This window comes from Cyanistes caeruleus, chromosome 4 (genome assembly GCF_971803275.1).
Source record: "Cyanistes caeruleus chromosome 4, bCyaCae1.hap1.1, whole genome shotgun sequence".
Lineage (NCBI taxonomy): Eukaryota > Metazoa > Chordata > Aves > Passeriformes > Paridae > Cyanistes > Cyanistes caeruleus.
In genome coordinates, this window is record NC_141704.1 from 19,779,029 (window position 1) to 19,801,086 (window position 22,058).

At 40.4% G+C, this 22,058-nt stretch overlaps 1 protein-coding gene across 2 annotated transcripts in view; it reads right to left on the minus strand.

Moving 5' to 3' along the window:
* MAPK11 (mitogen-activated protein kinase 11) overlaps positions 1-11,404 on the minus strand; it is a 30,795-nt gene extending 19,391 nt beyond the window's left edge. For both annotated transcript variants that reach the window (XM_086886937.1, XM_086886938.1), the window contains exon 1: positions 10,960-11,404. In XM_086886937.1, the coding sequence (XP_086743063.1) occupies positions 10,960-11,072 (113 nt within the window). In that variant the 5' untranslated portion in view covers positions 11,073-11,404. The remainder of the gene's footprint in view (positions 1-10,959) is intronic.
* Between the last annotated feature and the right edge of the window lie 10,654 nt (positions 11,405-22,058).

The window sequence follows — 22,058 nt, forward strand, 5'->3', positions numbered from 1 at the left end:
ACTCATGCTTGTACCAGTTTGTGAAATACTGTACACATTATACAAGGCTAGGAAGAATTAGATTTTAAATCCCATTACCATGATAAACATCACTCTCCTCCCAGTCCTAAGTTCAAATGTGAGTTTCAGTGGTTAAAAAACCACCGATCTTCAAGATGAATTGCTTTTTATCCTCTGTATGACTCAAGGCTGCAAAGCTTTCAGATGGTACAAAGCACAATATTTTTAGCTTCAGTAATTCTTATGACAGCAGCTTTTTAGACCCAAGATGGAACTGCAAAAGGAGGGAGGAGGAAAAGGAAAAAAAGGAAAAGGAAGAAAAAGGAAAAGGAAGAAAAATAAAAAGGAAGAAAAAGGAAAAGGAAGAAAAAGGAAAAGGAAGAAAAAGGAAAAGGCAAGATGAGTCCTGAGACCTCCAACAGGAAATCATGAAGCTGCACAGGCCAGGGAGTGACTTGGTTTAAATGAATGTGTCCACGCTCAACTAACTGTACCAAATTATAATCAGAGCTAATGCCTTTAGACTCCTTCCTTGCCTGGTGTACCATTATCATAATTCAAGTTATTAGCAGTAAAGCATTCAAAAATATGTTTCATGTTTCATGTTGTTTGAACTGTCTTGTTTGTCAGATTCAAGGAGGACTTGCATATGTGATCTCTGCTACTGCCTCTGTGATCACATTTTAAGACTAGATGTCTCTGTCTTGCTATTATATCATCATAGCTACAATCTGGTGTGTCCCCTGAATCCCCCATCAGCTGCTGACTAAACTTAGGTGGCAGGATGAGTTGCTTCCTTTTCTGTGTGATTTCCCCATGAACGCTCAGCTTTCAGAGTAGTCCCTGGAGAGGACATCTCTAGCTCCAGTCACATCAAAAGTATGGGCCCACCTGTGCTTGGCACCTGTAAATTCTTCCTTGGGAGGCCTGTAACCAGCATGATTAAAATGACTGAAAATTTCTTCTTAAAAATTCCCCAAACCCATGCTGTTAACTAGTTTGATTTAACAGGGAAGAAAAGGATTAGAGGCCCTTTGTCATAGTTTAACTGCAGCTGGCAACTAAGTGCCACACTGCTGCTTTCTCACTCCTGTCTACCTCCACCTCAGAAAGAAAAAGTAAACCTTATGTGTTGATATAAGAACAATTTAATACTTGAAACAAAATATAATAAAATTTAATCATAATGTCAAATAGCACTACTTTAGACTGACTTTCTATCATAATTTAGAAAGAAATAGAACTACCACTATCAGGAAGCAAATTTGTAACAATCATAGCAATAGCTTTTCCAGATATGATCATTCTTGACCCAGAACCCATCAGAGTTATGACACATTTTTTGCTGTCTTTCCTTTTCAAGATCAAGGATAAAAAGCCATTACTCTGCCTGGATGGCATCATTTTCACACAGATTAGAGACTTTGATTTAGTGTGATTTTCAATCATTGCTTAAATTAGACTCACCTTTTTAGTGTTGTCAACACCTATAGTTAATAATTCTATTGAAGTTCCACTAGATGAAATATCAATTTTTAGTTATATGCACACTTTTCCCAGTTCTTAAGATTTCAGAGAAAAGTTTGAATGTAGGAAGCTACTGCAGTCCAAAAACTCGAGGCAGAAAGCATGGGAGTTAAACAGCCTCAAGATAGCTTTATAACTTTTGATGAGATATGGATATTGGTAGCTGATGTTTATAACTTATAAACAAAAAAACTGTACATACAGTAATTTCCCTAGTATCGATGGAGTTTATCCTCTGTGGTTGCAGAGCAGTAAAACTGGACAGACATGCCATTCATGTGTGCAGCCTGCTCAGACCCCTCAGGGATTTTGGGACTAGAAGCACACTGTTCACCTGTGGCTACTTAGTCTTTGGGATCAAATTTTCTCCAGCAGCTGGAGGACTGTTTGTAGGAGCCTGATCTTAAAAGCCACACACGGAGCCAACTTGTATCCTATTCAGTAACTCCAGTATCCAATGCAGGAAGAATCCTTCCTGGAATCAGCTGGTCCCCCTGAATTACAGCCAGTGCCTGAAATTCCTAATGCTTTGGGCTCAGACAGGGCTTACTAGCTGGGCACAGCACTACCCACAGTGCCTGGAAAAACTTCATCTTGAATGCAGTGTTCAGTCTATGAGTTCTCTTCCTTCCTCAGCTCTCTAGCTCAGGTGTAGCTGATGCAGAATGAAGGCATGACCCAAAGCTGGTTGTACATGGTGTCAGTCTTGTGTCTCCAGCAACATTCCCATTTGCTGTAGGTTACCTGTGTCAGACAATATTCCATCTCCATCACTCTGGATAACCACAAGATTTTGATTGTCTATAAAGTCTTTCACAAACATAGCTGTAAAAATTATTTAGGTATATGCAATCTAAGCAACTGATTTGGGGTTAGGTGCAAAACCCAGAAGACTAACTTTTCTGATCTTTTTTTAAATATAATTCAGTGTCTCAGCTTGTGAGGCTGTTACCTTTACATCATCAGAAGTTTGACAACTGGCTGGACTATACCAAAACTTGGACAGAATGCTGGACACAGCACATGTGACAGTGACACTGGGTCTGGTGTTTCTCCACATTGTTCCAGGATTCTATTTTTGTTTCTTTCACTGCAGCACGCATTTCTTTCCTTCACTGGGTCACATTCCTCCAAAACATGCAAAAAAATCCCCATTACATGTAACTGTTAAGAGAAAGACAACAACAACAAAAAAGAAAAACCCCACAAAAGCAATTCATGCTCAAAACACAGGCTCACAATTTTGAATTCTTATCTGGAGATCTCAGCACCTTTCAAGTACCCACTAACTCCTTCCACTGGAGGAGACATGAACTTTCTTGTGGACAGATGTCCTCTTAATTTGTAAGAGCCTAAATTTCTGAGAAAAAACAAGCAACAACAGTCAATCTATGTGATTAGGTATTGAAGGTGAAAGAACTGAAGAAGGGTCAACACTCAGGGAATCTCATCACTGATAGAGGCAGCCCTTACTGCACCAGGCACTGCCAAGTCAGATAGAAAAGAGGGACCATGGGAACCCTGCCCTGGGACATTTTCTCGTAATTGCATTTCATTTGGGTTCCTACAACCACAGTGAATAACAACCCTTTTTTACACATCTCATAAATGTCATGTAAGTGAAAGAAAGCCACCACATGAAAAACATGGAATTATTTTTTATTTGCAAGGTTTAGTTTGTGGGTTTTGTCATCTGGGATTTACCTATCTTCTTCTTCAAAATACAAATTTTTATTTATTTTTAATTTAAATAAAAAGCCTTTTTTATTATTGAGATATGGAGTAGTCATGAAAAAAACCACACATAACAAACATTGAATACCAGCAAATGGACCATATCAGCTATTGGCAGCGAAGCAAGAGGAAAGGAAACAGTTATCCGCAGCCATTTTAAGTTAAGGAGTAAAGTAAACCCAGGAAATGGTTCATTTGTTTCTTCTTTATAAATGTTTTGTTACTGTTTTGCAAGTTCATGTTGGTGATTTTCACTCGTGAAGAGCTAGCTGTAAGGTTTCTTTGCTAAACTACAGAAATCACAACATATATGTGCATCAAATGGAAACCATAAAGAAAAACTAGATGGTAGTAAGAAGAAACAGGATTAGGATGAGTAATGGGAAGCTCTGAAACTACATGTTAATCTGCTCATTAGACAAAAAAATCGACTTGCTTTATGATGACAGGTTATTGTACTGTAAAAATTACATCCCCTAACTTGGATATTATTCCAACACACCATCCTGAGCACTAGCAGCAATGGTTTTGATTTTAGTCCAATGACTGTTAATTATCTCAGATTAATTTACCCTTAATTGAAATATAAGCCCACAAAATATCTCTCACATATGCAACATAATTGTTCTATAACCAACATAAAAATATGCTGTTTTTTTGTTTTAAGCAGACATTGAAAATACTAAAAAATAATCACTCTCCACATATTTATGTGAATACACCACTAGTTTTCATTCAATGGAACATGATCATGAAAGTCCTGTATCAGCCTCTGAATCCACAAGCCATATTTTATTTTTTCGATCTGTCTCCCATGCCTCCACAGTGACTTAAACATTTAAATAACTTTACAGAGGAGCAGTCGCACCTTTTTAGGTGAAGCTACAGACAGCACAGCTTATATGAGTGTGAATGATGCATTTAAAATCATGATAGTGAGAAAAACGTACAGAAGGTTAGGGCCATAAGCTGTTAGCTCCCTCAACATGTGCAACCAGCTCATGGATACTAAAATAATCATGTATTCTACACAGCCTAAGCCAAATGTCAGGAAGTAAACAAGAATATCAGTCAGCTACCACTAAGCCAGTACACTGCTAGTGACAAATGTGTTCCATTCAGTATTTAAAAAAAAAAGACTGGCAGGTACTTATACATTGTGGCCACTGAAACTTCAGCTAGAAATGCTTACAGTTAATCTGGAAATAAAGTTCACCGTGAAAAATATTGGTGCTTTCAAAAGCATTAAACAAACCTAAACAGACAAAATCTCACATATTTTGTCCTTCTTTTTCCTATTCCTCCTCCCACCTCTTCACATTTCCTGTTTCCTCTGTGTAACAGCCAAAATATGAAATGGTAGCAATTTATTCCCAGGTTACATAGGGGTTTGAAATGGCCTCTCCCTTTCCAACCGTATGGGCAGAACTAAGATACTGCATTTTTGGTATCAATCAAAAAATAGGTTCTGAAATTGTAAACAGCTCCTTGTGAAGCTGTACTGAACCAAGCAACTAGGCCCTAAGACTTTCAGGTCTTTGGGACAGGGACTGTGTCCCCAGCTGTAACTATGGCTGACAGCAGGACAGGAAAGGAGGCAGCTATGCCACTGCTGCCTCATGTAGTCAGGCAGGTATGTATCATAAAAAAATATATTGAAGTAAGGATGGAGGAGACATGCAGAGAATACCCTTGGTTAATGTATTCTTAGAGCCACACTGAAGGCTGCCATTCCATGACCCTTGTTGCCTCACTGCTACAACTGGTTCAACTCATGCCTCTCATCTCTCTACCATCCCATGCCTACCCTTTCTCTTAGAAAGATCTCATTAATTCCCTGTGAAAGAAAACCTGCACAATACAAAGTCCCCGCTTCTTAACCTTGTCTTTTTTTTCACCTTTCCTACAAACCCCTCTATCACCCTCCTCGAACACACTCAGATGTCATCTGCTCCCAAGCTATTCCACAAGCTTGGTGACAAGCACCCTACACAGATAAATCTTTATCACAGCAATCTCAGCCTTTCGCATCCTTCTTCACAAACATCTCCCTCATTAAAAGTTATTAGACATTCTCATTTAAAATAGGGACCTTGACACCACTAATTATCATCCTGCTTCCCTTTCCTTTTCCAAGTCAGTTAACTACACTGTTCCAACAGCTGGAAAATACTCAGGATGAAACCAGACAAAGGAATGACATGCAATCAGCATTCTACCCCTAGCACTCCACAAAACCACTCTCAACAAACTCTCTAGTGATGTCTCCCCAGCCAGTGCCCAGAAACACCCTTCCGTATTCCTTCATGTCTTTCACAAAAATTCCTAAATTCTTGACCTTCCTTGGCTTTGCAGCCACAAATCCCACTGTGTCCTTATTTCTAATGGCTATTTCTTTATGTTCCTCTGAGGGTCTTTTTCACTCTCTAACATTTTTTTGTTGCTTCGTTTATTTTCCTCCATTCATTTCAGCAATACTGCTGCAAAAATTCTCCTTCTAGTCAGTAACATTGACCATGCAACCCCTTTTATTTAGTTCTCTCTGTTGCAACCTCGCCTTCAAGGCCTTGTTTCTAAGTATTGTTATTACATATACTGACTTTTAAGACATGTCCTGCCTCTGACTGGGCTCTCATATCAGCCTATGAAACTTCATCTCAGTTTTCAAGCAAGTGATTGAATATGCTTAGAGGGGTCCATTGTAAATATCTGCACAATTAAAGAAAGGCTTCAATACTTTCCTTCTAAATGCTGCATACCAAAAATAGACAACTCCTATCAGATCTTGGACTGCAAAATTTTAACAATGTTGTGTGAAAAGTTTATAATAATTATAACCATTTGTAAAATGAAGTTCAGCCCCAGTGTTTATATTGAAAACAAAAGACTTAATCAGAAGGATGTTCAAAGGAAGTCCACTAAAATCCACACATGCCTGGGATTTAGCATTTAGCCTGTAAAGATCTATACCATCTTCAGTTTCCAGCTGTATTTACATACAGCAGTTGTATGTTTCTACTACTCTAAAAGTTTATCTCAGCATTTACTATTTAATGTAGCATGCAGTGCTACACTGATACACACCATAACTCCAGTAACCTGATCTCACTGTTGAAATCATAGACTTAGTATCACTACAGCTAACTAAACAGATACTTTAAAAACCACCCCTGAAATCAAGTACAATCTTGGATGAAGGAATTTTTGTTTTTTGTTGCCTAAAATCAATTTATACCAGCTTTTAAAAACCCTCAAATGCTACTGAGTTGTCTTAGCATCTTCTTAGAGTTCCTCAATGTGAAAAGGATGGTAGCAGCAGTGTTATGTTCCAGTATTGTAAGCCAATGCCCTCAAAACATTTGTGAATACCATCTAACCAGAAGCATAAAATGGGATAAAAGGCAGGAAAGAAGGGGTTAAACTTCAAGATTAGAGCCTTCTGCTTCTATTTTTCCACTTTTACTTCCTCAAAGCAAAACTGTAGGCTAAACACCATTTCATCTTCCCCCATTTTTACCCAAAATTAGCCAGGACAAAAACTAAATTAATCTTAAGCATATGCTTAAAATTAACAGGATAGAGGGATGCTGAAGTGTTGTCAATGACTTAAGGCAGGCTTTGCTTTCCTGCTTTTTTTGAACTGAGGCCTGTGTCATTACACTCTGACTTGGCAGGCCTCTTCTGAAAAATGTATTAGGTCACTAAATTGGTGTTAGGCATTGCATAGTCTTAAAATCAAAAGATACTGAATGTAAATACTATTGATGCCAGCAGACTCTGAGAAAACGGTGCAGAAGTTTATGGTTGTGAAGAAACCCTGAATTCAGCTTGGTTCATCTTACAAGGTCTGTTCTTTCCAAAGAAAGCGGAACACAGAGCCTGCAATATGCTGATGGAAACAACCTGTTGGAGAGATCAGAGACAGCATGCTGCAGAATGCCGTCAATCCCTCCCAGGCAAAAATAGGACTAAATAGGTTAGAAGGCAGTTTACAAAAGCTGGCATAAAAAGAGGCATACAGGCTTAAAAAAGATCCAAAGAACAGCAAACCAAAAATCTATACATGTTACATAATTTGTGGTATAATAAGAAGTTTTTTTTAAAAGATGAAGCTCTTTCTCAAGCAGGTAGCAATGCCACCTCCCAGAGGAAAAGGTGGTCAGGTACCAAACCACAGTAGAACTACCAGGGCAACACAGCTGAAAGCACAGATGCACAAAGGCTAAAGGTCCTTTTTATAAGCAATATCACTGGGACAGTTAGAAGACTCAAACATAGACAGAATTCTTATTTTAAAAAGCAGAACCATAAGGAATAAGAATTTAAAATTCAGTTTGACTTGAGTCAGTTGCTTTTCTCTAGAACTGAAAAGAAAGGGTTGTAGAAAGTATGAAAGTAAGCTATCTTGCTTCCTTTCTAAATGGCTTAATATAACTTAAATGGGGCAAAACTCTCAATTAGCAGGTCTGGTGTCAGGTCCCTTAAGAGTCAACCAGCTCTTCAACCTCTGTGAGAGGTAAATCCAACTACAAAGGCTGGACACCAAAAATGCATTTTTTCAAGAAAACTTTAAATTTAACCAAATTTTAGCCTGAGAAACAGTTAAAATAATTGTCTAATAATAAAACGCCTCACCTTGATAGGCAAAGCTATAGCACAAAACCAATTTCAGACCAAACCAGTTGTGCATGTAAATTTGATACTTGCTAATGAAACCCAACGTTTAGAAAAAAGGAGAAATTAAGTAAAATGTACTGTTGAAAATGCCAATGATAATTTTAATTGTAACTAAACTACAGACTCTCCCCCCACCAACCCAGCTTTAATTTTTTTTTTTTCTAAACTTAAAAAATCAGATCTGACAGTGGCAAATGACCGAACATACAGGAGCTTGAATGGCCATAGGAAAAAGTTCAGGTTAGAGGAAGATTTGCACAGAGCTGAAATAAAAGAGTAACACAAAAAGTACTGCAAGGACTAACCACTTGAGGGAAAGACCTCACAGTTCTCTCTGTGATTCACATATATGCTAAGGTGCAACTCTGCTTGGCAGTGCAGCTGAGTTTGGAGGATTTCCAAAACCAAATATTCTTTGTGATATGTCATTTAAAAAGTGAGAAAAGCAATAGAGCTCTTTATATAAGGGAAGATTTGGGGTTTCTACCTATTCCGTGTGTATAAACAACAACATCAAAAAAAACCCCCAAAGCACTGTGCTTGGTACACATATCTCTCTAGAAGTGTATCTGTTTTAAACCAGTAATATCTACCCACAGCAGATTTGGTGCATCTGCAACTAACTCAGACACAAATTCTCTTGGACATGTGAAATGTTAATAGATTGGGCCAAAACACAGCGTCCTGACACAAACTATTCTACTGGTTTTGAGCTGCCAGCAAAAGATGCTTAAATGCAAGTATTTACAATGTTTCTTATTACCAGCTATCAATTCAGTACCCAAGTCTACAGACTATGACAAATAATTTACTGTAAAAAAAAAATGGGTAGGCCTAGAGAACAGTTTCACTGAGGTAGAAAAAATTTGTTAGAGCAACTCTGTTCTCATTTAAAAGCCAGCATTTGGAGTTCAGGGCTTTAGCTTCTATTTATCAAAGCCCTTAAGAATTTGTTTAATTCCAGTAGTTTCTGTAAGACTTGAATATGTTTTTAGATACTTTACTGAACAGGAGTACAACTATTCACAGAAGTAATACAGCATATTACTCAAGGGAATGGCTGCATTTCGTAGGTCTCCTGGGTAAAGCACATGCACACAGACAGAAAAGAAATCAATTTCAATAGACACTAAAAATAGATGGCTTTTCTCAGAGAGATGCATACCTTTTCCTCACATTCAAGCTTCTGTTTGGGTTTATACTTCATTGATGTTAACAAGGCTATTAATACAGAGCCATGTTTTATTGCTATATTCTATTTTTAAATGTCTATTTTTGAGTAAACCTTTCTCATAGCATCTTCCAGTCTCCATTTTACTTCTCAGTTCATAGGCTTTGCAATTGATAAAAATTACTAGGATTTCCTTGGCTGTGCAGTTTCAAAAACCAAAGCACCAGCTGTGCAGCAAGAGAACCACGGCGTTTTCACTTCCTTTGCAATTTCTCAAAAGTCTTGACATCTTATTACAAAATTCAGTAAAGTAGGTCTTTCCCTCAAAACTATGTCAGCATAAATATGAATAGAATTCATAACTGGAAATGCACTTTCAATTGAAACACAAAAGTAGTTACTCTGCTACTGTATATCCATCCAGCTCTTAGTTTACTTTCTCCTCTTTTATTTCACAAACTAAGATTTTTATCGTGTAAATAAATCAAGTAGTTGTGGAATTATTCCCAGCAGATCATCACATGCTAGCTACAACGGCAGGTGTTGACATTCACATAGTATTTGCCTAGACCTCCCAGGTGCAAGCACAAATTAGAAATAATAAAAAAGAGAGAAGAATTTAAAGATACTTCGCACCAGTCCCGAGTGTTTCTGCTGATAGTTGGAGATTTTTTAAAATGCATATTCCTAGTTTATGTATAAATTTGGACATTTCACAGAGCTAGAGAATGAAGTAACTGATACAAAACTTCAGAAGTGTTCTCTGGTATCTGACTGTGGAGAAAAAGTGAAACTACTACATGAGTTTAGAGCATGGCAAAAAGCAGTTCTAAAGAATTTTTTACAATATTTTTATTTCAAGTAGTACTTTTATTTAAAGGCCCATTATGGATTGTTTTACATAATTCCACTCACACAGCATACAAAAGAAACATGACTCTTTCTCAAAAACGCCTTAAACGCCACTCTTATTTCCAAAAATTGATTCAAAGCTTTTATAAGCATAGTAAAAGTGTGCATCAAATACTAAAGTAACAGCCCAACCTGCACTGGGAGTTCCCGAGAGGGCAAGCCTGACGAAGGAATTACCAAAGAAAGAGAAACGTTTTATGACAACATGTGGCCAACACTTCTAAACCCTTAAGATGCTGACGCCCTTGGGCGGCAATCTGTCCCATTTTGCGATCCCCCCGAAAGCACCGGGTGGGCATCCCGTCTTCTCCCTCAGCCTGCCCCTCTCCAGGGGCCGCTCCCATTGTCTCGGCGGACAGAACTCTCCCCGCGCCGTGGCTGCCCGGGGCCTGGCGGGATGTCCCGCTATAGCCCCGGCTGGAGGGGCCGCGGCCGCCGGGAGCCCTCCCGGCCAGCGGCGGACCCGCTCGGACAGCCCTTCCGAGCCCCGCCGCCGCCTGCCCGTCCTGCCCGTCCTCCCCTCTCGGGACCGCCATGACTGTGCAGGATTCCCGGCTTCGGGGCAATTCTCCCTCGGGCGGGAGCAGCACCAGGCGAGAGCGGTCCAGGGGCGGGCGGTCACTCGGTGCCCGGAGCCCGGGGGGCGGCCCCGGGAGGGCGGGCAGGGGCTGCCCCGGGGCGGCGGCGGGCGGGTTGCCCGGGTGACCGTGCGGCTTGCCCGGCCCCGCGGGGCCGCCGGCCGGGGCAGCGGGGCGGGAGCCCCGGCTCCGCTCGCACCGGTGCCCGGCGGACACGCCCCCGCCCCGCTGCCGCCGGCCCCCGCTCCCCGCACACGAACCCCGGCCCGGGGGCTCCCGCTTGCCCCGCATTGTCCGTCCTCGCCGCCCGCCGGCTGCACCTGCCGGCTCCCGGCCCCTCTGCCGCCGCCCCGCACCTACCAGACGGAACCGTAGGCACCGGAGCCGACGGGGGTGAGGTTCTGGTAGCGCTGGGGCACCTCCCACACCGTCTTGTTCAGCTCCTGCCGGTAGAAGCCGCCGCGCTCGGACATTTTCCCGGAGCCGGCAGCGGCAGCAGCAGCGGCAGCCGCCCCTCAATCGAGGCGGGCACGGCCGGCGCCGGCGGGGAGGAGGGACCGGGAGGGGAAGGGGAGGGGAAGGCGGAGGCCGAAGGGGTGGGGGCAGCGGCCAGGGCCGGTGGGGACGAGGTGGGCTTGGCGAAGGGGCCCAGGATCCCCGGGGCGGCACCCGGTGTCTTCCCGCGGGGCCACCCGGGGGGTTGCGGGGAGTGGCGAAGCGCCGATCCCGCCCCGGAGCATCGCAGCCGGGGCGGTGACGGAGCGGAGCGGCGGCCTCACCGCATCGGCCGCCCCTGCCCGAATGTGCGGGAAAGGCCGGCGCCGCCGCCTCTGCTCCCCGCGGCAGCGGCGGTGACGGGCAGACCCGCTCATCCTGCCCTTCCCCTGGTATCTCTCAGGCTTTCTAAAGCCTTGCTGACACCTTTTTTACTTTGCCACGGCCACCTGAAGTTCCCCCTGGGCCCGCCAGGCTCCCCGCTTCCCCAGCTCCAGCTGCAGGTGACCCTGCGCTGGGGTATCGTCCGGTGCGGCCCCCGCTCACTGATGGAGCCCCGGGCAGGTCGGGGATTTGCTCGGAGTCCTCTGGTGCCTAGAATTTCCTCTTACCGCATTGACTCCCGCATGAAATCATCTGAGTCCTCTTTTCATCAATGAAGACTCGAGCCCTCAAGATAACAGATAATCTTGAAGACTTTAAAAGTCCAAAATTCATGCACCAGTTAAAGGTTCTCTGACTACTTTACTGTGTGTTTTCTTCTCTCCAAAATGTACCGCACACATCTCAATGACCACTGAAATCATTGCAGCACTACTGCAATGTTACCAGTATGTTTCTTGATATATTGTTTCCTTCCATGGCTTCTTATGCTTCTTTGAGCACCTGGAAGTAACTTGTACATAGCCTGTTTGCATAAATTCAGTGAGATTGCTTTACACCTGCCTTTAAATAACTGTGGAATATAAATCCTTGCTTTCCAGAACCCTCCTATACCATGGATTGCTGTTCACTTTGACAAATAGCTGGTCAGTTTGTGCTAGGACATAATTGTGAGTGTAAAGAACACGTATACTTGAATAGCTCAGAGCATGATCAGACAGAAGACAAGTGTTACAGATGCTTCAAACACTGGATGGTTCCAGTTCCTGCTCTGAAACCTCAGCCCATGTTGCATGGCAGGATTTCCATACTAGGACTGTTTAAGTGAACAGCACCAGCAACTTGGCATTTGCTGGGTGCATTTAAAATAAAAAAAATGCATGAATGGTACTACTACTATAGCCGTTTAACTGCAGATATCCACTCAAAGAGTACTAAGTGCTCCTAAAGCAATAGTCTAGTTCTCACTTCTACCCTGCTCTAGTGCAGCAGACTTCTCCAGTTCTCTCCAGACTGTTCCTTGGTCTCACTTGAATTTCTATGCTGAGGGCATAGTGCTTGAAAAAAGTTAAAAGTGTAAAAAAAACTAAGAATACATTTATTTATCTTATTTTTCTCAGCACCACTGTATGGAGTTTTAAAAATTGGATAAAAGTGACAATACACCAAGCCAAGAAGAAATATTTCTGTCACTGCCATCCCCAATCTTACTTGCCCCTAAAGTAAATGGCTCCAAATGTTTCCTATTGCTAAAATGGAACACACACTCCTACTTGCTAACTTTTATTGTACCTTGTCTCAAGAGGTGTTTTCACGTATAAATTATTTCTTTCTAATTGCAGCCATGATTTTTGGAAGTTACGTCTACCCAAGCTTTTAATCATGTGTTTTCTACAGAAGTTAATTTTTAATATATATAATATTTTTTTAATATTGGTAAATAGTTACAGTTGGTCTCTGTTTTCTGAGTTTCTGTCAACTATTTGTATTGCAATCATGACTCTGAGATTGTGCTTGATATCCTTGTTTTATTGGATACTACACATATGATCTTCTACTGTGTGTAATGAGGGAGGTAATGGAAAACATCAAGATACAATGACAATGTATATGAGTTGTCTCAGAGCTAGATAGGTTATAGGCCTCCAGAAGCCTCCCATAGAGTGAGCCCTGACAGCTGCCTTTCCCATGGCAGAATCAGCTCATCCATCTTTGCCAGCTCTGTGAAGGAAGAGGAAGAGGCAGAGGAAGAGACAAGCTCCTTTGTCAGCTGGATTCTTCTCTTTTATTTGCACCTTTTACAGAAGGTGTGAAGGCATGAAGAAAAGATAAGGTTACAGCTTCTGCTGTACACACGTTGCCTTCTTAGGAACTTTCACTGCCTTTACAAGAAATACTGTTCCATAAAACTGAGCCTAAAGCTTTGTTAGGACTCCCATGGACAGAAAGAGTCCATGAAACTCCTGTGGACACTACACACCCCTCCCCACCTTGCCCTGACAGCATCCTGTGTGACAGCTCCTCGCCAAGTCAAGTGCTGATGTCTGGAGGGCAGTGAGCAGTGGGACTCACTGCACTTCTCATATGGCACCAGGACTGGGAGGGATGACCATGTTCTGCAGTGAGGCAGGCTCAGGCACCCAGGCAGTTTGTGGGGTGGGATCAGCTGTGTGAGCCCCAGGGCTGGTGAGGGAGCCCAGGGCTGGTGAGGAAGCCCTGGCTCCTGGTGTGGATTCAGGCAGGAGGAGACCATGTCCCCGGGCAGGGTGGGATGCAGTCCCTCAGATACACAGCAAATCCAGCAGGTACCAAAGGAAGAAAACTTGCTGGCAGGGCACTAACTTTCCATTGTGGCTCTTCTCCCGGTGCATAGTCAAACCCTACATTACTCTCATTAGAATAAGCCTCAGTGAAAACAAAGGAATTTATTATTTTAGCCAGTTATAAGTTACTAATTTTCAGTTATTCCTCATTCCTGTTTTTTTGAGTTGGACTTGATGATCCTGATGGGTCCCTTCCAACTCAGTATATTCTGTGATTTTACCTCCTTTTTTTGTTTGATATATTGCAGAAAGCTTGCACATCTTTGCTACCCACTTCCAGGCTCCTTTCAATTCTCATATATTCTCTCTCTCTAGTTCTGTTTTTATATTAAATTTAAAAATCTCAATATAATGGAGTTCAAAGACTGCAATTTTCATACTAACAATAAACATGAAAACTTGAAGAAAGAAAATGCCACCTTAGTACTGAAAACATATAATTTCCTGGTGGAAAATATAATCATATTACTGTAAACTCAGCACTGATTTAAAAAAAGACTTTGAAAAACATAGAACAGACTGTTTGCAGATCAGAGTTCAGACTGTTCTCAATACAATATATCCTAAATACAGGATAGCTTTAACTAAAAATCTACCAAGTATCACTGAGGTTTTAGGATGGACTACCATAGTTCTGTCGCCATATCTGTTACATACTTAACTTTGTACTTGGAGATGTCCATTAGTAGATTTCACCGTGCCCACCTCAAGTCAATAATAGTAAACTAAACATAGTAATGTTGTGAAGGTGCTTCCTGTGCTACTTTCATTTGGAAATGTTGTAGTGTATATGAAACATCTTTATAAAAGAAAGATTTCTATTGGAATGTTACATACATTAGTGTTAATAATGAAGTGTTGTGGTAATTAACTATGGTGCTGGTTTTATTTGCAGGTTCTTGTGAGTTTCTGAAACCACATCTATAAATATGTAATTATAACACATAGGAAAGCTGCCACTGTTTGTAACGACTGAAAGACAAAGTACAGACAGCAGGAAAGGCTAAATGAAGCCTTCTGTAAATATCAAGTCAATCATTACCTACTCCTAACACATTGGTTTCCATGAGATTGCTTTGCCAGGGACCATGTATCTTTGTGACTGAATCACAAGACGCTTGCGGCATTTGCCCATGAGATACTCTCTTTTATTTCTGCTATTAACTCACTGTTGCCAAATACCTATTTGGAAGGCTTCATAGCACCCAGTTGGATTCAGATGACCTGATCCAGCCTGAGACTATTTTGTTCTGCTGGATCTTAGATATTTAAACTGGAGAAGCATTTTTTTATCTTGTGGGAACATGAAGGGTATTCCATTGGAGAAAGCTGTTAAAATTTAGTTACTCATTTTGAACCTTAGATTTGATCATGAAAAGTCCAAGGCATTTCATACCTATGATGGCATATGAAATCAAATGAGAAATCCTGCTATTGATTGAGGACTATTAAAATCTGGGTCATATCCTAATAATTACGTGGCAAGAATAGGTTTCTATTCTTTTTGAGAAGAGAGATTTGAATATGGCTTGAGTTCAGAGCTCAGGCTTTGTTTCCTTTTTTTTTCCACATTATTTCTCTGCAGAATTAGGATGGCCACTAGATATCTCTGTGCCAGCTTTCCACATTTATGAACTGAGACTAGGATTGTTTCCTTATTTTAAGGATAAATATATAAGACTGATACTACCTCAGATAGTAATAACATTTGTACTAGCTAAGCTTATTGTTTCCAGGCATTGATAACAATTTTTCACATATTTCTTTCATACTTCTGTGGATACAAAGTGGTAAATATTTTCTAATATCCTGTTAAAATGTAATTCAGACAAAAAAATCAGTCTGCTTTACCTGAAAATACAGGGAAGTGTATCTTGGCCTCCTGTAGCCTATCAGAACAGGGGGGCAGTGCTTTTTCTTCATGCAGGAGCAACACATGGCTGTTTTCCAAAGATCATGTTGTTATTAGATTTTCAATGTGATTGGGACTGCAAGCATGCTGGCAATAGGTGTCAGAGGTCTCCAAAGTAAATTAAATAAAATAAAATATCCTGCTCAGTCATATCAACAAGGGCTTCTCAGTGTATGTACATTCAGAACAAGGCCATCACCAGAAAATTAAATAGAGATTTAACTTTATAATAATTCCTAATTAAGTAAACAAAGGTCCAAATACAAGGAAAGGCTGAGATGGGCTATTAATATATAGTGCTATATTTTCACTTGCAATCCATGTAATTATGTTGCTTGCTGAATCACAACACCACCATGATGCTATATTCTTATGCATAATACAGCATCACTCAAACAGAGTCTAATATTGACATGTATAATCAGTAGCTGCGGAGAGCCCAGCACTGCTCCCATTCAAGTCAAATTTCATTATGAGAATGGGAGCAAGAACACATTGTTCCAAATGCATTAATTTGGGCTTCTGTCCTGAATATACATCAGCTGTAAATTTCTTCACAGTGACTGAAGGTACTCCAAAGATAAAAGCAGATGCAGATGTAAGAGCCCACGTACACCAAGCTCTGAGCTTTTCTGATGCACATTAAGAAATCACACTCAAGGAAGACTGTTTAACTGACTATTGTGTTGTCTCTTTTGGCTCCAAAGAATACCATGGGTTCTTTAAAATGGCTGTGCATTGCAAATCATGAATTCCTCTAATCACAATCCAAAAATAATTATGTATTGGAACAATTATATTAATGAGGTGTCAATCTGGCTAAAACTGCTTATTTTGCACATAAAGTCAATATGAAGAAGAGTTGTTACAGGACTTCTAAATGTCATGGGGTTGTAGATGCGTACAAAATTGCACCTTCACCAATAGGGCTGCTCTACTTGATGCCTGTAAGCTTTGGAACATGGTAAACTCTATTACAGTGCTTTTTATATATGCAAATATTTGCAGTTGAGGGAGAACAATATGAAAGCAATATCTGATTCAGCTTTAACTCTTAATGAACACTTACAGAAAATTGATACCAATGCACACTTGTAAAAGCAGAACACAAATTTCTAGTAATTTAGCCTGACTTAGTATGAGGTGCATGTATTCACATGCCTTCATTTGCCATCTGCTACTCATCTGCAGAATTTCATACTCCAATCTGGTGCTGTTCATTTCCTATAAAGCAGTTACATTCAACCTTGTCATACTGAAAATACTGCATCCTTCTTTGTAGCTGTGTTTTTCAGTCATTATTTGATATACTGTGAGGATACAACTCAGGCAGTTTGAGAAAAATGGTACAAGTTCAGTTGTTCTATTGTATATAATCCTGTCCACTCTATGTGCAGATTTGTTTTTTTTTTTCCATTAACATGACTCCAGTGCACAGTGGGCTATGCCATTAAGGTAAAAAGTGGAATTTCTACTTTAATAGCATTTTATTTCTCACTGATATGGCAGTGTCACCTTCTTGATTTTGACTTAATAGCTTGTCTTTGGACTCTGCTGAACAGACCTTTGGTTCCTCAAAGTAAATGTGTCAGTAAGGCTTCAAATAATGGTTGCAATGTGACTGTAGCATGACAAATTATAGCACTGAAACTGAGCAGTGTGGACAATAATGGACCTTATGGCAGCATGCCCTTTACTCAGGCTTCACAAGGGCTTGATAAACCCAGGGAAATGGCTGTTGTGTGGCTTGGCAGGCTGTTACTGGGCACATTTGGACCCAAAACATACCTTGCTTGCTAAATATCTGGATCAAACTTTCTACTATTATTATTAGGGCAGGATGGTAGGACAATAATGTGATGTTTTTCAAATAATTTCAAATAATCATTTGGATAAAATTTGTGATCCACATTCTGTTCAGGAGCTGCTATCCATAAAAGTAGACATTTTTTCACAGTTTCATCATAATTCAGGATTTATTTGATACACATTGGCTTTTTAAGGCTATATAGACCATGCAGCAACTGAAATCTAATTATAGTTCTATTAATGAACCTACACAGTCTCTATGCTGTGAAAGAGCTGTTTATTGATCCTCAGTTTTTCTTGTACTAGCAGGAGATCTTATGAACTGAACTACATAAGCTGTGCCCACAGCTTAACCAACTTTCTTATATACGTATGGCCATCTTAAAGTAAATAAAGCCATAAACCTTTGTATGTAGAGCTGTGTAGACACATGATATACATCTACTAATATCTACAAATAAATATCAGATGTTGCCTCAGTTTACCTGTTTTATATTATTATACCTGAATTTTACAGTTAAATGAATGAATAAAAGAAATGGCAATCATAAGGTGCTTTTGAAGAACAATTAATTGAGGGACTTGAACCTACGAATTTAAGCCTGTTAATATCCCTTTTATAAACTTGAGGACTAACAAAGGGAATATTGAATCACTGTAAGATCAGAGGCCCTGGAGGGGAGGGGAGTGGAGTTACTAGAAGTTGCAAGGAGTAAGATTCAAATCCTGACCAACATATGCAACAAGCATATGACCACACAAAAAGGGGGAGGGAATTGTGAAAAGAGTTTTCAAGGGAAGGCTGCCACACTGATGAACAATACCAGACTGGAGGTGACTTCTAGTCATTGAGTTACAGGTGCCACATTCACCATAACAAATATGCTGAGCGCCAATTAATAAGTAATTCATTTCCACTGGCCTTATCAGAAAATTTATATTAGGCTGTAGACTACCATTGTATATTTGTGATTATGCCAATGCTGATCTCTGGCCTTTCTTTGGTGTTTTGTTTCCCAAGTGTATTTCTAGACATCAAGTGTGTCAGTGGCAGCATTAAGTCCTCTGAGCTCCTTTTGTCTCCTGCGGTAAGACAGGCTCACCTCCTGTCTGTAGGATTCTGAGGAGAAGGCCCAGCAGAAACTGTAACAGCTCCTCCTGTGGAGTTGAGTATTTTATGAAAAATACTACGTGACGGTTCTCTGTGGCCACCAAGGAGTCAAAAACCAATCCTTTTTCTTGTACTAGAATCTGTTGTTTAAAGAGGAATTCATAATTCCCAATTTCTTTGGGGTTTTAATCATCCTGTAGCAAAATAAAGACTTTTTTTTTGCTGTTTGCTTACTGTTATCTCCTGCTTCAAATAGTAAAATAATAAATAGATTGAGATTTTTTTATTGACTGAGACTCTCAGACATGAATGGCATAACTGGGCTTTCAAAGGCAAAGGTCGTGTCCATTGCCTTATTTGTGTGAATATTAAAGTGACAGGACAGTGACCTCTGGCAAAACCTTTTAGATTTCCAGCATCCATTTGGGGGCTTTTCAATGTAAATTTTTCATGCTTACCAAGTTAATGTTTCTCTCTGTAGTGGTTTTTAACACTGAAGGGAACCAATGAAATAATTCTTTGCTGGCAAAGGCAGCACATCTGTTCTAAACACCAGCCTGTTTTAGAGCAAAATACCTTGGTAAGCTAATGTTTCTTAACACTACTTGTCTTCTTCAGTTGCCATTTGAGATGGAAGTAGACTGAGTATACCTTGAGAAATAAGGCAAATATGTCCTTAATTGCAGCTTAAAAATGGTGATTTTTATGACATGCTGCAGGTGTTCTTGGAATTATTGCAGAGGTAGGTGTGAGCCCAGCTTTTATTACTACCACAGTAACTAACAGGTTTCATCTTACTTCAGATAGATGAAATACTTCTGTATCTAGTGGTATGCTTCTTTTTTGCAGTAGTGTGGAACAGTGGATGAGTTTGTAAGAAGCCTCTTTTTCAAGTATAATTTTAGGTTTCATCTGTCCAAATATAATCCAGTTTCCTTCTGAAACTATATCAGCCAACAATCAGCACTGTCCAGCAGTTTCAACAATTTTGGTTAGAGGTAGAGCTTATATCTTCTTTAAAACCTTGGAATGATTGGAAGCATGGCAATTGAAAACAATTCTCATTCCCTGTCTTTATCCCTCTGTTTCATAACAGAGATTTAGCAAATATTGTGTCAATTTTAGCTAATTCTTCTAGAAAGCTCTGTAGAATGCTTTTCCCAGTAGGGGCTTTTGAAGTACCAGGTTTTCTGTAACTTTCTTTCTTTTACTGGTTTTCACAACTTTTTCTGCCTTGAAATACAGATGCAGCAAACCTTGAATCAAGCTTCATTTGAAAGTGGTTTTGTTACATTTTGTGAAATACAAGTCCTTTACAGTTGGTCTCCTGAACTTAATGGATGCCCTTACAGAGTATCCATTTAGTCCTTCTGCCTGATCTGTATCTTGGCTTTTTGTGTTGCTGCACCTACCTGACAGTTTTTGCAGATCTCTCTGCCACAACTCAGCAATTATTAATATATTTTGAGGCCCAAATCAATGTCTGGACTTGCCTCAGTTCATGTATTCTACACTAATATATATTCTGAAATGAAGATTAGCAACATTTAAAGCACCTGTGGTAGACTGAGTGAGACCCAGTGAGATCCCAGTACCTGTGAACGTTGTTGATATCTCCCCCAAGAAACACCATGGTGCTCAGAGTCTGGTTCTGTAGCATCTGTGCCATTTGAAAGAGCCCATGTTATTCCTGCTGCAGTTTCGGCCCCTTGCTTTGGTGTGATGAATTGCTAAACTTGTGATGTCCCATTAAATTATCTAGCTGCATACTGGAAAAATAAGGTACTTTCTATTTAATTCTGCTAGGGCAGCTGAAGAGCTTTGCAATCACTGGTGGTTTTGTGGACTGGCGATCCTGAAAAGTCATTCAATCTCAGCACTATCTTGTGTGCTGACTCCAAGAAATTGCTACCTAGAGTAGCTCCTTTAGTCTCAGAAAATCAATAAATTATGTCATTAGCTATTTGAACCTCCCACACTCCTTATGCAGGTGGAGCAGTAGATTCTTTGCAAACATCCAGCCTTTTGAAACTATTTTGCCTCTTAGAAAAGTGGTTCTCTCACACTGCAACAGCTGCAATGTCATCTCATTTAGGTCTTTTTAATTTAATTCAGCTGGCTTCTCCTTTTCCCTCATTTCCAGTTGACGATTCCAGACTCATTTCAAACTGTCAAAACTCTCATTCCAAATAATAACTATTTGTTCAGACTGGACACTATCAAGTCATTCATACTGCAAAGTGTGGCAAGAATTACGATTTTTCTAGCAATATTTGTTGACAACGGGAGCCTTTACCTGTGAGATTCCCTCCCAGGGCTGTGATGTTCCTATTGCAAATCACACCAGCAAAAGACCAAATGTCAAAGAGAAGGAAAAGCTAAATCATGACATATAGATATGAAACAGCACAAGAAGTTCTCTGTGAAGGCACAGACCCCTACCTCAATCTCACTGTTCAGTGACTCATTGTATCTCAAACTGCACTACCAAACTTACACCAGAGCTCAGATATTCACAGCCATGTGAAAACCTGTTCAGACCAGGAAAAATATTTTTTTGTTAAGAATTAAAGATGAGAAGGCTGTATTCTCCTTCAAGAGTACCTATTTTCAGCTATTTCTTTCTATAATCATGCATGCATAGCTGTCAGCAGTTCTGCTTCAAGAGGGAGAACAATTTACCCTAATTATTCCTGGACGTCACTTTCCTAGATAATCACACCTGCCCGTAGTGTGAAGATTTCCTTCCTTCCCTCCTTGGTTGCTTGCTTTCTTCCTTTCTTGCTTACTTGCTTGCTTTTCTGTGTCTTAGACCAAAACAAGCCTTACAGCTATTTCCCACAGTCCCACATGAAAGAAGACAAAAAGAAACTTGAGGCAGCTGAGTTGGCTTGCATTAGTCCCCACTGCTGTATTGATTGTTCATTCTCTGTCATGCAGGATGAGAAGGTTTGACCTGCTCAGTTCTGCATGATCTCTTTCTTCCCTTATGTCTAATTTTCACCATTCTGTTGATAGATCCAGGCTGTATGGCTCTAAGGATCCACCTAGCAGGGAATTTCCCCTCTGTAGTGCAAGCTATGGATAGTACGTATATGTGAACATCCTGGAAGGTTCATTGTTAAGAGGGTATGAAAAAAAGAATTACTGAGATTGGGCTCGGTGACCTGCTTCCATTCATGAGATCTGCAGTAACCATAACTCAACCTGTACTAATAATAGTTAGGCAATATTTGTTCGAAAAACAAAAATAACATCAATAACAAAAGCTTAACCAAGGTTCTCAAATGCTTTCTGAGGTTCAAATTGATAAAAGTGTAGCTTAGACAGAAATATCAGTTTCATTTGACCTTTTGGTTTAGATGACAGCCCTTAGCTTAAGGAATATGACAGGTGATGCTTTAAAGAAAAAGGCCACAGATGAGAA